Source organism: Moschus berezovskii, chromosome 28 (genome assembly GCF_049115385.1).
Source record: "Moschus berezovskii isolate FMDL1 chromosome 28, NW_MosBer_1.0, whole genome shotgun sequence".
Taxonomy (NCBI): Eukaryota; Metazoa; Chordata; class Mammalia; order Artiodactyla; family Moschidae; genus Moschus; species Moschus berezovskii.
The window spans coordinates 26920288-26937020 of record NC_142487.1 but is presented as its reverse complement, the minus strand read 5'-3'; the positions used below and the strand labels follow the sequence as shown (position 1 = coordinate 26937020).

At 50.4% G+C, this 16733-nt stretch overlaps 1 protein-coding gene across 2 annotated transcripts in view; it reads left to right on the top strand.

Annotated features, from left to right (window-relative positions):
• Positions 1 to 16733, top strand: part of CCBE1 (collagen and calcium binding EGF domains 1) — a 239656-nt gene that overhangs the window by 208837 nt on the left and 14086 nt on the right. For both annotated transcript variants that reach the window (XM_088833507.1, XM_055417468.2), the window contains 2 exons: positions 7578 to 7681; positions 14798 to 14918. In XM_088833507.1, coding sequence (XP_088689633.1) covers positions 7578 to 7681; positions 14798 to 14918 — 225 coding nt within the window. The remainder of the gene's footprint in view (positions 1 to 7577; positions 7682 to 14797; positions 14919 to 16733) is intronic.

Sequence of the window (16733 nt, the reverse complement as noted above, 5' to 3'; positions counted from 1 at the left end):
CAGGCTGGACTGTGATGGGTGGCACTCACCTCCCGCCTTGCTTGTGGGCAAGGTGGACTCTGAGAGGGACCCAGCCCAAGGACCAGGGGATGGGAAGGTCTCACTGCAGCTTTGAAATTAACAGTCTCTTGTGATGAGTTGGTCCTGTGACCACACTCCTGTTTCCTTTCCTGATAGATGAATTGCATGTTTTTAAAAATATTCAAACACACAAGTTTCAGTACAAGAGATCAAGAATTTAAGTGATGACCAATCTGACTTCTAAAGCTGAGAATTCAATAAAAAAATAAATAAGAGTGGTCTTAAGTATTGATTGATTCTTCACCTTCTCTATCGTTACTTTCATTTAAAGACTATTTTCAGTTCAGTTCAGTTCAGTCGCTCAGTCGTGTCCGACTCTTCGCGACCCCATGGATCACAGCACGCCAGGCCTCCCTGTCCATCACCAACTCCCGGAGTTCACTCAAACTCATGTCCACAGAGTCGGTGATGCCATCCAGCCATCTCATTCTCTGTCGTCCCCTTCTCCTCCCGCCCCCAACCTTTCCCAGCATCAGAGTCTTTTCCAGTGAATCAACTCGTCACATGAGGTGGCCAAAGTATTGCAGTTTCAGCTTTAGCATCAGTCCCTCCAATGAACACCAGGATTGATCTCCTCTAGAATGGACTGGTTGGATCTCCTTGCAGTCCAAGGGACTCTCAAGAGTCTTCTCCAGCACCACAGTTCAAAAGCATCAATTCTTCGGCAATCAGCCTTAAGACTATTTTACCAACCGTTTATTGCAGCATTTTCCCACATTGTCTTCCATAGGGCTTTGTGGTCCTGGGAGGTGTCAATAAGCCTTTCTTTGCTTGAAAGGTTCTGTGTTCAGATGTTCAGGGAGAATGTATTTACTCTACTTACTTCTGTAGGATTCATGATATGAGTGTATTAAATGCCTGGAGCTTGCCATAAAGGAGTTCTCTGTAAGTCAGACAGTAAAGAATTCACCTGCAATGCAGGAGACCTGGGTTCGATCCCTGGGTTGGGAAAATCCCGTGGAGGAGAGCATGGCAACCCACTGCAGTATTCTTGCCTGGAGAATCCCATGGACAGAGGAACCTGGTGGGCTGTGTCCACAGGGTTGAAAAGAGTAGGATGCAACTGAGCAACTAATACACACACGTGCCATTAAAAAATGTTCATTTTGATTAAACCTGCCCTTCCCAAAATTATTTCCTGAAGACACAATCATAAGCATCTCACAAATGGCAGTGTCCTGAAAAATACGGTTTGGAAAATTCTAACCTATTAGCATCAAAGAGCTGAGCTCTGGGGCCCAAAGTTGATAGGTCATCTGGTCAACTTTCAGGCAAGGACACTGTCATTGCCAGATGAAGCAGCCACAGTCCGAGGGTGGGCAGCGGGGGCTGTGGGCTGCAGATCACGGGGCCTCTCCTGGATGAGAGCAGGCTGATGCTCGTCAATCCCGCCCTGCAGAGAGGCAGTCGTTCCTGCTTACAGTGATTTCAGCGGACGGGGCCTGTCCGTTTCGTCTGGAAGAGCGGTCTTATGGTGAAACAGCACAGCTGACTGCACAGCTGAGCCTGGGTTTTGAATTCTCTCTGTTCTCCCTCCTCACCTTCCTCCAAGCATCACAGCTACAAACAGCTGGACTGTTCCAGTTTTTAAAACTGTCTGTGGTATCCTACTGCCTGCCCCTCAGCAGCCGCATTCTGGAAGGATCTCTCCATATTTCATTTGTAGTGACTTGTCTCTACTGAATTCACCACGTAGTCACAGAGGACTCACGGTTGGTTTTCATGTTTTACTGAGAAAAACATTCCAGTGCCAGTAACCAAGGACATCAGGGGTAGGAGCTGAGGGGAGTAGTTCATCCCCGTAATTAAAGTTATGGGAAAGGACAGGCACATTCTTAGAATCATTACTTAAATGCTGGGCCCCTGAGGAGGTGGGGAGTTGGCTTTGATGGTTCAGGCAACAAGAAGTAAGTGTTCTGGTTTTCCAGAAGTCATGTACAGACGGGAGAGTTGGACCAGAAAGAAGGCTGAGCGCCGCAGAATTGATGCTTTCAAACTGTCATGCTGGACAAGACTCTTGAGAATCCCTTGGACTGCAAGGAGAGCCAGCCAGTCCATCATAAGGGAAATCAGTCCTGAATATTCACTGAAAGGACTGATGCTGAAGCTGAAGCTCCACTACCTTGGCCACCTGATGTGAAGAGCTGACTTGCTGGAAAAGACCCTGATGCTGGGAAAGATTGAGGGCAAGAGGAGAAAGGGACGACAGAGGATGAGATGGTTGGATGGCATCACTGATCCAATGGACAAGAGTTCAAGCAAACTCCGGGAGCTAGTGAAGGACAGGGAAGCCTGGTGTGCTGTAGTCCATGGGGTCACAAAGAGTCGGACACGACTGAGCGCCTGAACAGCAACAACAAAGTGTCAGTGGAAGTAACTTCAGCCCTGCCGGCCCCATGAGTCCCTGAGCGGCTCTCGTTTCTGTGTGCTTTTATCTAAGCGAGTTCAAGACTCGAAGGCATGCCTGGCCTCAGCACCTTCTAAACCCAGAACTTTGTCCTATAGTATCTAAAAGATGAAGAATTATCATCCAGATGTTTAGCTCAGCGGTAAGGCAAGTTAGGAGCCAGACCAGCCTGCGTCTGGGACGCCAGAGGCTGCTACAGAGTTTCATCCGTTTTGGACTAATTCTTAAGCCCCATATTTTATCAGAGTCATTTTTCTTTTGAAGAAGAGATAATGATGGAGTGTAAACACGTGTGATCTAAATCCCTCTTCCAAAATCCACCCCTCCCTTTTTCTTTAAACTTTGCGTTGTCTGCCGTCTGTAATGTTAGAGGAATTTTAAATCAACCACAGCCTTAGCTCATTCTTCAGGAAGTGTGTAGACAGCAGAAGGGCCGGCCTTAGAACAGCCTCTGCCCAGGGCAGGGTGGTCGTGTGCCCACGGGCGTCAAGACGCAAGCATCTGGCCAGTAGGCAGGAACGGCACACTCTGCCACTTTGATCTTTATCTCTTTTCAAATGTGTGTCTGGAGCCAGTGACGTCACCTCCAGGACATCTGTGGTCCCGATGCAGGGACATGGACTTGCTGGCTCCACCGTAATTAGCTTGTTGGTCTCCCTTTTTCAACTTCTTTTGTTTTGTTTTTTTTCCTGATAAAGTGACCTTGACCCCCAACATCACTTATTACTGGGTTGGCCAGGTGTTTCATATAACTCTCAGGCTCCTCTAATCTATAGATCAGCCGTTCTCAACCTGAGGAGCTTTGAAATGCTGATACCGTTCCCTTGCTGTGACCCCCATATGGGTGGGGTGCAATATGGTCTTCAGGAATGTTAAACAGCCCCCCCACCACCATCCTAGATGGTTGCAATGTGCCACCAGAATTGAATACTACCCACCAGGCACAGATCTGCAGTCAGCTTTTAAAACCACATGTATTTGGTGACTCTGCCTGTATGAAACACGTTGAGACCCTTCTTTAGTTTTTCCAAACATGTTAAATATTACTAATATGTTATCTCAGGAATTCTGTTTATAATGCTTATAATGTACAGCTCCCTCAACGTCAGTAAAAATTAGAGCTACACGCCCCCCTGTGGCTTGTCAGTGATACTGCCCCTTTGAAATCTGAAGGCGTTGGAGCAGGGTAAGGGATGGCTCTCTTAACGTGATCCTGGTCAGACACATGACCCCCTCATTAATGGAGAGTCAGATTTCTACCCACATTTCTAAAAAAACTGCTGATGTAGCCTGCGCGGGATTTTCTTAGCTCCACATCTTACTGTATCCTGTATTAGAATAGGATCCATGAGCTCCGATTCAGGACAGGTTGCATGTTCTGCGTCTGCACACGCCATTATTATCTTCAGACCCTCTGGAAGCTCTTTCCAAAGGATGATGCAAAGAGCCCTCCCTCGATCTGTAATTTTGCAGGATTCATAAATGACGATAACCAACCATGACAATGATACTAACATTTCTCGGGCGCTTGCCGTTTACCAGGCACTGCTCTGGTGTCTTGCAGGGGCTGTCTCCTCAGTGCCGCGTGGCACCCACAGGTGACGGCGGTTATGGTCGTTTTACCGGCCCAGGAAGGGATGGTCTCAGAAGCTGTGACTTAGAGTCAGTGGCAGGATTCGAACCCTGATCACCCGACTCTGCGAAAACCTCCGCTCCTTACTCTGCTCCTCTGTGGCTGTGGGAGCTTCCAGAGGCTTTGGGACAAAGTTGCCCTTGTTCTCTGAGTTTTGATAATTCCACAGAGGGACAGGGAACAGGCCAGGGGTTTTCAGGTGAGCCGTCGTTCAGCAGAGCTCTTTTCCCTGGAGCGGTGATGCTGGACTCGCAGGTGCTTTGATGGAAAGTCTCCATCACCAGGGATCTCTCAGAACCCGTATACTGCTGCTGTCGCTGGTCTAGTGGTCACACATGAGAATCACTGCCCGGAGCCCACCTGGCAGACTGCTCTCAGGTGTCCTGAGCAGAGCCCCCTGTAGCAGGCTCGCTGCGCCCCCAGGAGTGCCCGCTTCAGACCCTGTAAGCACTCATCCTCTGCACACGGCTTTCCAGGAAACCTAAAGCAAATGTCAGAGTCCTTCTCTGCGTCTTACTATCCTCATCTGTAAAGGAGGTTGAACTAAAGATGCAGCGATTCTGACCTTCCACGATCTGAACAAAATAGCATCCAGAGCCTGGTAAAGAGGTTTATTATCATGAAAATACCAAGTGGCCTTAATCACACCAATACTCGGTAAGTTTAGCTGAGTGTTTAAAAGCAGAAAGGGAAGGCGGGCTGTTAACCCTGTGTGTGCTGGACTGGTTCTGCCAGCAGGGCTGGTTCCTTAAAAGGAAGGTTGGGCAGGTGTCCTCACTCAGTTTACATTGTCGGCACCTCATATGGAGCTCGGTAAATAGCAGATCCTCCGTAAGTGATAACGGAGAGAGAGAGGGATGGATGGAAGGCTGCACAGATAAATGGATGAGAGATCAGTGGGCAGGGAGATGGGACGGATGAGACTGATGGACGTGTTATCGGCTGGGACGGCGTATATTGGCCAGTAGATGAGTCGAAAGGGATGAGTGCTGACTTGGGAGAGTTGGATGTCCTCCAGCTGCCCTTAAACCTAACAAACCTGGAGCCACGGTCACCTTCCTGTGCAGAAGTCCACCGTCCTCCGCTGTCGGCACAGCCAAAGGTGGGTGAGGCTTCAGTCCTTTACCACCACGCGTCTTCTTGCACGGAAATCCCATCCCATCCCTGTTATGCTGGAGATGGATCTAAACTAGTTCTCTTCCATGTTCAAGCTGTGTGTGTTCAAGCTCCATAGGCAGGTGGACTTGTAAATGGTGCATTAAAAGGGAATAAAGAGTGTAAAGGGAATTGCCTGATTGGGCTCAGCTTCAGGAAATCTCAGTTCATGACTTGCTGGATAACGTTCCTGATGGCACCAAACCTCAGTTTCCCTCTCTCTGTTGTTCGTGTTAATCCCAGAATCCTTGACAGTTTTATCAAGCAAAGGAATTCAAACGAGGTTGGTGGGCCTGAAGCCTCTGCCAGACCCCGTCTCCTGTTTACTGGAACCCAGCCTTGTGCCAAGGATTTAATAGGCGTCAGCCCAGTTCATCCTCACAATAGCCCTGGGTCATGGGAATTACTCTTCCGGTGTCATGGTTGAGGAAATCAGGGTTCACAGTGGTGAGACCACTTCCGCGAGGTCCCCGAGCTAGCGACAGCACTGGGGCGTGCACCCCTGTGCTGACTGAGGAGGTCGCGCCCTAGCCGGCATTTCACCAGCTCCACTTCACCTCCTCCAGACAGAGACTTTCTCACAGCTCGTTGCGACACAGCTGTGGCGTGAGTGGAGCCGGTCTCCCGCGGGTATCAGCTGAACGTGAGGGGGTGGGCCGGGGGTGGGGGAAGCTCCTGGTGGGACAGAATGGGCCTGCAAGACAGGGATGAGCAAGCAGTCCTGTTATACCACGCACACGAAGGATTTAGAAAGAGGCTGCCATGGTAAAGAACCCACCTGCAAAGCAGGAGACCCCGGTTTGATCCCTGGGTCAGGAAGATCTGCTGGAGAAGGGATCAGTTACCCACTCCAGTATTCTTGGGCTTCCCTGGTGGCTCAGCTGGAAAAGAATCCTGCTGCCTTGAGAAGTGGGTTCCCAGCATGTGTCCTCCAAGCCTCAGGCCTCACACACGGTGCAGGGGGTGCGGTTGGCCAATGAGCTCTGAACATGCTCCACCCTCCACCCCGCACTGCTGAGAACTCAGCTGCCAAGTTGCCCCTGGTCATCCTTCCCTCCCAACGAGTGTCTTCCAGACGAGCTGTCTCGGCTCTGGCAGCTTTATATCTGGGATCACGGTGTCCATGGGGTTGCCCCCTTATGAGGGCTCTGATGGAGAATGTTCCAGGTCTCTCTTCCAGCTACTGCTGGGTTGCCAGCAGTTTTTCCCCCAGAAGGAAAGGGCTTTATTTTTCTCTCTAACCATAGTTTGCCAAGCAAGTTTTGTTTTTTCTTTAATTGGAGTATAGTTTGGGATTCCCAGGTGGCCCTAGTGGTAAGGAACTCTCTTGCCAATGCAGGAGATGTAAGAGATGTGAGTTCGATCCCTGGGTTGTGAAGATCCCCTGGAGAAGGGATAGGCTACCCACTCCAGTATTCTTGGGCTTCCCTGGTGGCTCAGAAGGTAGAATCTGCCTGTAGTGCGGGAGACCTGGGTTTGATCCTTGATTTGGGAAGATCCCCTGGAGGAGGGCATGGCTACCCACTCCAGTATTCTTGCCTGGAGAATCTCATGGCCAGAGGGGCCTGGCGGGCTACAGTCCGTGGGGTCACACAGAGTTGGACACGACTGAGTGACTAAGCACGCAGCATGAAGGCTGTGTAGATACTGGGTCGTGTCACCATTTAGCATTTCCTTAGAGAAATGTGATTTTTCAGAAAGATCTCTGCGCTCCCAGTGCTCTACAGGACAGCTCTGGGCCCTGCCCGGGGCCTGTCTCGTTTGGCCCTGGCTTGGCTGTGCCCAGGGCACCTGGTGCTTCTTCCATTGACGCTACGTCCAAGTGCCCAGCCCTGGTCTGGGACCCCGCGTAGCCTGGCCGCACTCCCTTTGAACAGCTGGATCGTCAGAGGTGATCCAGTCCAGCTTTGTGAGCACTTCCCCGAGTCCCATTGCCTGGGTTTGGGGGATGATTTATGGCTTGTGAATGTCGGCTCTTAGAGGGGAGTGTAAGTCATGTTGGGTTGATAGAGCCTGCCTCTTGGTAAAAGGGCCACGGCTCACTTTTTCACGTGTGGAAGAGGAAGGTGCTAGGGTGACTAAGTGGAAACAGCTGAGCCCAGAGTGTAGGGGGGTCCCCTCCACGGACCCCGTGGCCCAGGCATGCTGTCGGCGACCCAAGAGCTGTAAAATCGCCAGCCTCCATCCCTTGCGGATTTGGGCATCAGCCGGCCCACCTGGGACCGCCCTCCCTGATGTGGTCTCCTGGGGTCTGGATGCCCGCAGCCTTGCTGGCAGACTCGAGTCCATCTCCTCCCTCAGGGCACGACGAGAAGGCGGAGGACGCGGTCCGAGCTGGCACCTGCTGTGCCACGTGCAAGGAGTTCCAGCAGGTGAAGCAGACGGTGCTGCAGCTGAAGCAGAAGGTATGTGCCGGGCGCCCTAGAAAGCGTCGCGTAGGATAAAGGGACGCGGCAGGACGCCTGGAAGCAAGAAGAGTGTGTCCGCCCACAGCTTGGTTGGATATTCCCTGAGGTTGGTGGCAACTAGGTTTGGACTGGAATGCTTTGCCCAACCCACCTCGGAGCTCATTATAGTTCAACAGAACAACGAAGGCAGGGGGTTGGTGGTGGTGGCTGTTCAGTCGCTCAGTCGTGTCCAACTCTTTTCGACCCCACAAACTGCAGCACGCCAGGCCTCCCTGTCCTTCACCAACTCCCAGACCTTACTCAAACTCATTGAGTCCGTGATGCCATCCAACCATCTCATCCTCTGTCGTCCCCTTCTCCTCCTGCCTTCAATCTTTCCCAGCATAAGGCTCTTTTCAAATGAGTCAGCCCTTTGCATCATGTGGCCAAAGTTTTGGAGCTTCAGCGTCAGTCCTTCCAGTGAATATTCAGAGTTGATTTCTTTTAGGATGGACTGGTTTGATCATCGTGCTATCCAAGGGACTCTCTAGAGTCTTCTCCAACATCACGGTTCGAAAACACTGACTAGTGGAATAGGCTGCTAGGTAAGGGGCACAGGAGAATCGGAGAGAATGAACTGTGATTGGTGCGGCTTTTTGTGAAATGAACATCCCGACGCGTGGCCCTTTCACGACTCTAAATAGGAGAGTGTACAGTCACCATTTGCTTGTGTTTTATCAATAGAAAACATCTTCTTTATAAACTTCCATGGCTGGTGATGAATTTCTGTAGCAGCTTTATTTTTCACATTTAAAAGTTACAGCCTGTACGTTGGGCTCCATGCACCTGGGAGAGCAGTGCCTTGGATACCTCGTGTCACCAAGCGGGAGGACTGACTCCCTTTGTCTGAGGCTCCCACGCATGCCTGATGGACCAGATTTCTAGTAACATCATTGTGCTGAGAGGAATGCCCCAGGGCGGGTTAGAACCCTGAAATCCTGTCATAGACCCAGGTTGATGGTGTTTATTGTACCTGAGGTCAGTGAATTCACCAGTCTGTCAGCAGCTCAGAAATTGCTCTTCTGCTGGTAAAACATAAACTTGCTAGCTTGTTTATTTAATTGCTTCCCCTCAAGGCTCTTAGTACATCAAAGAGGTGTGAGTGATCTGTTTAACTTTGGCACCTAGTTTTTGTAAAGGGCGAAAGGGTAAGATTAGACAGTATTGCTTTTCTGTGTTCAACAAACATGCAGGCATGTGAGATCCACAGCTTCCCGTGAAACAGGCAGGTCCATAGGCTGGAGAGATCAATGGCTTTGCCGGCTTGTGGTCCACTGGTGGTGAAGGTCTCGCAGCTTTAACAGAAGCAGCATGTACGTGTGTGATGTTCCAATTCCCAAATAGCTTGTGATCTGATTGACAGGCAGAAAACCTTGTAAGTGCATCAGTGTAAATTCAGAGTTCTAAATAATACTCCCCACACAGATATCCTCAGGTTGAAACTTGGATTGGTATCAGTATTTACCGAGTTGAGTCTGAAAAAGAGTTCATGGACGAAGTTTGCATTTCACAGGCCAGAGGATTTCGGGCCTGAGGGAGACAGTTGTCTCAAGGCCCAATGCTCCCCTCCATTTTCTTCTCTGGAGAATTAATAATCCAAAAGCTACGGAGAAGCTCTTTCTAGCCTGAGTGATTTTTAGAGTCACTGCTGCTAAGTCCTGCTAGTTCAGAGATTCAGTTGCTAATTCACCATCTGGCTTTCCCCTCACCTCCCTGCAGTGCTTTATGATCCATGCAAGAAGAAATGTTATGAAGAACTTGAAATTTTATGTTCCCCTTAAGGCCCTTGTAGGTGAGTTGCACACAGATCCAGCAACAATGCTTGTTCGCCCTGCAGTGACTCTCAGGCATGGGATTTGGCCTGGATTGGTCTGTGTTATACCAAATTCTCCTAAAGCTGGCTCAGTGGTAAAGACTCTGCCTGCCAATGCAGGAGAACCCGGGTTCGAATGATCTCCTGGAGGAGGGCATGGCAACCCACGCCAGTATCCTTGCCTGGAGAATCCCACGGCCAGAGGAGCCTGGAGGGCTATAGTCCATGGGGTCACAAAGAGATGGACAGGATTGAGCGACTGAACACACACACGCACACACCAGGCCTACGAGCCCATTGTGGCAGGTCTGAGCTGAAGCTGACATTAAAGGAGCTCCACAAGGAACAACCCTTCTGTTACACTCTTTACCTATCGCCTTCGGTTTTGGCCGTGCTGGGTCTCCGTCGCTGTGCACGGGCTTTCTTTGGTTGCAGCGTGTGGGTCTCTCATTGCAGCGGCTTCTCTTGTTGTGGATCAGGGGCTGTGGGAAGCGCGGGCTTCAGTAGTTACAGCACAGGTGCTTAGTTGCTTCGCCCCCTGTGGGATCTTCCCTGAGCAGGGATCGAACCCGTGGCCCTTGCATTGGCAGGTGGATTCTTACCCACCGTACCACTGGGGACCTCCTGAGCAATGCACTGTTAAAGGTGTCTAGTAGCATGTGTTGTATTCTGCAGGTGATGAAGCAGTTTCACAGCCAGGATCTCGTTTAATTCTCACCGTGACACCCCCATTGTCAGCTGCAGTCGCTGCCGGGGAGGCCGCGCAGACCCTCACTCTGGGCCTCCTGACCCCTTCTCCCGTGCTGCTGCGGGGCTTGTCAGTTGCGTGTTAGCCTCCTCACCACTGCTGATGCCGTGTGTTCCGTTCGAGACAGGGCCTGGGACAGCTGCCCACACACACTTCGGCTCAGAAGTAGGCTACGGGTGTCCTGGACCGTGGCCAACCCCACCGCGTAAAACCGTGCGCAGATGTACTGAAGGACACCGTGAGGGTGCAGTCAGCGAAATCCCGACTGTGGGAAACTCTGCAGGGCCGATGCCCTCGGCTCCTGACGGGCAGAGGCTCAGGACAGGAAAAGTGGAGCAGCCCCCTGCAGGTTAAAAGCAGCTTAAAAGACATCTTGTGTTTTTCAAGTGGGTAAGACTAAACCGTAACATCTAGGCCTGCACAGTGGGGTCATAAGTTATTTTTTAAAGCACATGAAGTGATTAAAATCAGGATAGTAGTTACTTTGGGGGGAAGGAGGGGTGAATGGGTCAGGGCATGGGGACAAAGTTCTGAGTTTTGACTTAGGTGTTCATTAAAAGGGTGTTTGTGCTATAAGATTTCACTGAGATATAGATTTGTAGGGGTTTTGTTTTGCTTTGTTTGGGTACATTTTTAAAATTTATTTGTTTTTGGCCACGCCAGTACACATGGGATCTTAGTTTCCTGACCAGAACTTGAACCTGTGCCTGCGTAGTCCCAGCCGCCGGACCACCAGGGAAGTCCCCAGATTCTGTGCTTTTATTTTCCAATTGAAAATTGTTTTTTGAAAATGGTGTAAAGATTCCATCATTTAATTTGCAGGGAGGGGTCTCGTCCCATCAGAACACTGAAGAGAAATCTGAGCCAAGGGACCAGTTTTTTAATTTATTATGTTTTTTAATGATATGAAGAAATTATTATTTTTTCAGGTTTGACTTTTTAATTGAAATATAGTTGATTTACAATGTTATATTGGTTTCAAGTATTCAACATTGTCAATATTTTTACAGGTCATATTCCATTTTAAATTATTGTGAAATATTGGCTGTATCCCCTGAGCTGTACAATGTACTATTGTAGCTTACTTGTTTTATGCACAGTAGTTTATACTTCTTAATCCCCTACCCTGTTCCTCTCCCCAGGGGTAACCGCTAGTTCATGCTCTGTATCGGGCAGTTTCCATTTTTTATATTCGTTCATTTGCTTTATGCTTTGGTTCCACCTGTAAGTAATCACAGAGAGTATTTGGCCTTCTCTAACTTTACTTAGTACAGTGCTCTCCTAGTGGACCACGTTGCTGCAGATGGAAAATTTCCATTCTTTTTTGTATATCCAAAGAAAACAAAGGCTTAGATGGTAAAAACTCTTCCTGCAATGCAGGAGACCCAGGTTCAATCCCTGGGTCAGGAAGATCCCCTGGAGAAGGGAATGGCCACCACTCCAGTATTCTTGCCTGAGAAATCCCATGGACAGAGGAGCCTAGTGGGCTACAGTTCATGGGGTTGCAAAGAGACAGACATGACTGACCGACTAACACTTTCAAAGAAAACAAAAAATGCTAATTCAAAAAGATACATGCCACCCAGTGTTCATAGCAGCATGATTTACAGTAGCCAATGAAAGCAACCTAAGTGTCGATCAACAGATGAATGGATAAGAAAGCTGTGGCGTGTATGTGTATACACACACACAGACACAGTGGAAGGAGGACGCTTTTAACAATACCCTCGTGTCCCTGTAGCAGAAACGATCTGCGTTGAGGCTGCATCGCTGCAGAGCAGTCAAGGGAAGCGTGAGAGTTCGGTGAACCCCTGCCGTGGCCTGTGACGGGCTAGGAGATGATGAATGACGAGAAGGCACAGAATGAAGATTTGCCTTAAATAAGCTTCCTGTCTTAGCTGAGAAGCCAAGCCCACCGCGGAAGTCAGCCCACACAGCCGAGTAGGGTGGTGCCTGCAGCGGAATCTTCAGAAGCGAGAGACCAATGAGCTTTCCCAAGTGTGAGCAGCTTTGCAAGCTGGCAGCTGTTCGCTCGCTCTGGCACTGCCTTTCGTGCCAGCAGACTGTGGCTTCTCAGTACTTTCCTCTGCGACCTCAGTCTAGCTGCTCTGTACAATGGGTCTTTTCAGGAGGCCTGGGAAGACTAATCCGTATGAGAGTGACTGCAGGTTGATTTGCCAAGTATCATGAGTAATATTGAGAGGCAGCTGGGTGTTGTGGTGAGGGCCACAGATTTCAGAAACAGATGGGCTTGGTTTAAGCCCCAGCCCCACTATTTTCTGGCTGTGTGACCCTGGGTAAGTGACTTAACCTGTCTGTGTCAGTTTTAGAAAAAGGAGATAACAGTAGTACGTGCTACATAGGACTTCATAATCATCAAGTGAGTAAGTATTTATCAAGGGCTTAGAATAGTCCCTGCCACCTAAAAAGAGCTCTGCAAACGTTCTCTAGAATATAAGAAATGTGAATTATAAGTGCTAATAAAGTGCTTTACAGGCCGCACCTTGCAACCTCACACCAATAGCCCTGCGAGGTAGGAGCTTTGTTACGAAGGCTAGTATGATGCTGATATCCGTAATTCCACTGACTGATTGGAATCCACGAGCAATGCAGACTTTTCCTACAAACTTCTTCCCAAACGCCTGCGCCCCCTCAAGCCCACCGTCTGCTGTTTGTGGGGAACGTCAAGCCAGGATTTCCGGCCGACTGCCTCCACGAGCAGGCACCTTCGCTCTGTGCTCGTCCTGTGGACATTTAGAGGGCTACCTGGCGGGAGCCAGGAGGGAACTACCCAGCAGGAGGTCAGCCAGGAAGCTGAGGTCGATGGTGACGGGGTCACCTCATGAACTTCACAAGGAAGCAAAGAAAGGTGGACAGGGCATGGAGTGGGCTGGGCTTGGTTATAACATTTTCGTCCAAAGACTTGCTCGTCTGGCCTGAACCTCTGGTTTTATAGACGTGAAGACGAGCACCTGCAAAGGCGAAGGGACCGACCCAGAGTCACACGGCCGCCTGCAAACAGCCGGGAGCACCCCCCCACCCCCCCCACAGAGCATCCGCACTGTCTGTGGTTGCAGTTGCTGGGCGCTGAGCCAGGCACATTTAAGACTTTCGTCCCTTTCACCCTCCCAACAGCCCTTCTTAGGTGGATATTATGACCCTTGTTTCACAGATGAGAGAGTCAGGCCCTGTGGCCAGGGCCCCACAGGCAGGTTGGAGCAATTTGCTGTCTTCAGTTTCAGTTGCCCTTAGGAGACTTTTTAACATCTTTGCTCAAATTTCCTAAATTTCACAACATTTCTAAAGGAGAGTGCGATACAGTTACTAGGAAATGATCCTAAAAGAAACCAACCCTGATTATTCATTGGAAGGACTGATGCTGAAGCTCCAATTCTCTGGCCACCTCATGTGAAGAACTGACTCACTGGAAAAGACCCTGATGCTGGGAAAGATTGAGGGCAGGAGGAGAAGGGGACGACAGAGGATGAGCTGGTTGGATGGCATTACTGACTCGATGGACACGAGTTTGAGTAAACTGCGGGAGTTGGTGATGGACAGGGAGGCCTGGTGTGCTGCGGTCCATGGGGTCACAAAGAGTTGGACACAACTGAGCCACTGAACTGAACTGAGAGGGCAGGGCGGGGGTGGGGGAGGCACGAAGTCTTTTAAGACCTTGTCTCAGAAGGTTCACACTGCCGGTTTTGTCTTTTTCTGTTCGTTAGGTACCTAAGCACAGCGGGTGGAAATTTAGCCTCCACCTTTTAAAGGGCTTCCCTGGTGACTCAGACAGTAAAAATATCTGCCTGCAGTGCAGAAGACCCACATTCAATCCCTGGATCGGGAAGATCCCCTGGAGAAGGGAAGGGCTACCCACTCCAGTATTCTTGCCTGGAGAATTCCATGGACGGAGGAGCCTGGCGGGCCCCAGTCCATGGGGTCACAAAGAGTCGGACACGATAGAGCGACTAACACTTTTAAAGGGAGGAGTGCCCCAACATCTGTGGACATATTTTAAAGCCGTCACAGTCATTGTTTCCCAACCAGCTGAGTGTGCAGGTGACCTGTGATCCATGCTTTCCTGGTTCCCACGGCTGCGATCTTTCAGAGCCGGGACCATGCCTTGGCCACCGGGGTCACCTTAAAACCGAGCCCGGTGCCTGGCACGTAGTAGTTTCTCAAATATTTGATACATAAATTGCTTAACAAACTTGAAGCCTGAAGCAGATCGACTGTGTTGATTACGGCATTCATGAGTCTCATGATGTTCAGGCAGACTGCAGCCGATCCAGGGTCACCCACTAGGCAGCTGAGCGATCTCAGGCAAGTTGTGTTGACTGGAAGGCCTCTGGGTTTAGGAGGAGGATCTCTCTAGTCCTTCTGGCTCTGACGGGTTCGGGTAAGGGGAAAGGAGCCAGGACAGGCTGTGAAGCCTCTGCAGACAACACGAGCACAGCGCGCCGCCTGCAGTGGGGCCGGCACCCTCTCCTGACCCAGGTCCCTCTTCTCTTTGCAGGTTGCCCTGCTCCCCAACAGCGCTGCCGACCTGGGCAAGTACATCACTGGTCCCAAGGCGCTGGCCTCAAACGCCTACCTTCCAGGTCCTCCTGGCCTGCCTGGGGGCCAGGGCCCCCCTGGTGAGTATGAACATGAGCGTCACTCAGCCATGTCCGACTCTTTGCAAGTCCATGGATAGTCCATGGGATTCTCCAGGCAAGAATACGGGAGTGGGGAGCCTTTCCCTTCTCCGGGGGATATTCCCAACCCAGGGATCGAAGCCAGGTCTCCCGCACTGCAGGCGGGTTCTCTACCAGCTGAGCCACCAGGGAAGTGAGGGTAAAGAGGGGCACAAGAGGGTGGTAGGTTCACCAGCCAGGGCCCGCCAGGAGCTCACGCTCAGTGGCGATGGGACGGAGTTCTTTAGCTTCCGTGGGTGGGAGCAGAAGCCAGGGTCCAGGGAACCCCCACGCCTGTGTGCCAAGAAATAGACAAACCTGAGAAACCCTCATATCCAACAGTCATCGGGGAAAGAGTCATCGTCCTGGACTGGACTGGAGTCTTAAAGATCATTGTTAGGTTACAGAGAAACAAAATGAAAACTCTTTTTAACACCAGCATGTGTGAACGTCACCAGCGTGTGTGAACGTCGGACGGTGTGCTGAACACCTCTGGGCTCGTCACCTGCTCTCACGATTCATGGCCGGCCTCGTGCCATGTTTTCCAGTCCTCTCTCCTCCTCCTCCTGTTATTTGTCAACACGCTTACATTGATATTTATTTTTATATCTGTCTCTATGTTTCACTTTATTAAGTCACCCTCACTGAGATACAACTGTATGCAGTAAAATGTACACACCCAAGTTACGGTTGGAGAGTTTTCCATATATGCCTGCACTCTAACCATGCTCAGTCACTTCAGTCATGTCCGACTCTGCAATCCTACGAACTGCAGCTGCCCAGGCTCCTCTGCCCATGGGCTTCTCCAGGCAAGAACACGGGAGCGGGTTGCCATTTCCTCCTCCAGGCGATCTTCCCGACCCAGGGATCGACCCCGCGTCTCCTGCGTTTTCTTTGCCTCAGGCCGATTCTTTACTGCTGAGCCAGTGGGGAAGCCCTGCGTGCACCCTGTATCAAGCCCTTACTAAGCACCACCTGGGATCTGGTCTACATCCAGATATAGAAACTTCCCATCACCCCCAGAAAGTGCCCTTGTGCCCTCGGCAGTCTACACCCTCAGCTCCAGGCAACCACCAACCTGCTTCCTGTCGCTGCAGTTTTGTCTGTCCTGGAACTTCGTGAAAAGGAATCTATTCTTTTGTCTGGCTTCTTCAGCGTACCGTTTTGGAGATTCCCCCCTGTACGCTGAACAAAATCCCAGACATCCTATCTTTCCATCGGGAAATACACAAGAACTTAAAACAGTGACAGGACGTTTTCTCTTTTATTATGAGTCTCTCCATAGGTAGATCAGTATTTTTTCCCCATACTAGTGAAGGAAATATCATTAGGGCTAGCGAATGTTCTGAGACTTGGACTTCTTATCCCCACCACTCATCATCTAGCAGTGAGCTGGGTGTTGTGAGTGACCGCCTGACATTTTAATGGGGACAACAAAGCACACGGAATGAAAGCAAGTAGAATAAAACAGTACCTATCTGACCCCAAGTAAAGAACTCAGGTGCTTCCTGCTGTGGAAGCTTAAAGAAGGGAGAGATCAGTGTCGCCCGCAGTGATCGGGGGACTTGGGGCTCAAGCTGGACATGGACGAACATGAAAGGTAGGACCGGTCCAAGCTGGAAGGACACGGGCAGGTTTTTAGGATGGAAGGTCAGCAACAGCAAAGGCTCAACGCTTTCTAAACTGTGTGCTTTCTTCTCCACTAGCGTCTTCACCCAGTTTCCATCAAAACCCAGGCTCCTGGGTCTCAAGCTGGCCCAAGACTGGTTTCTCCCC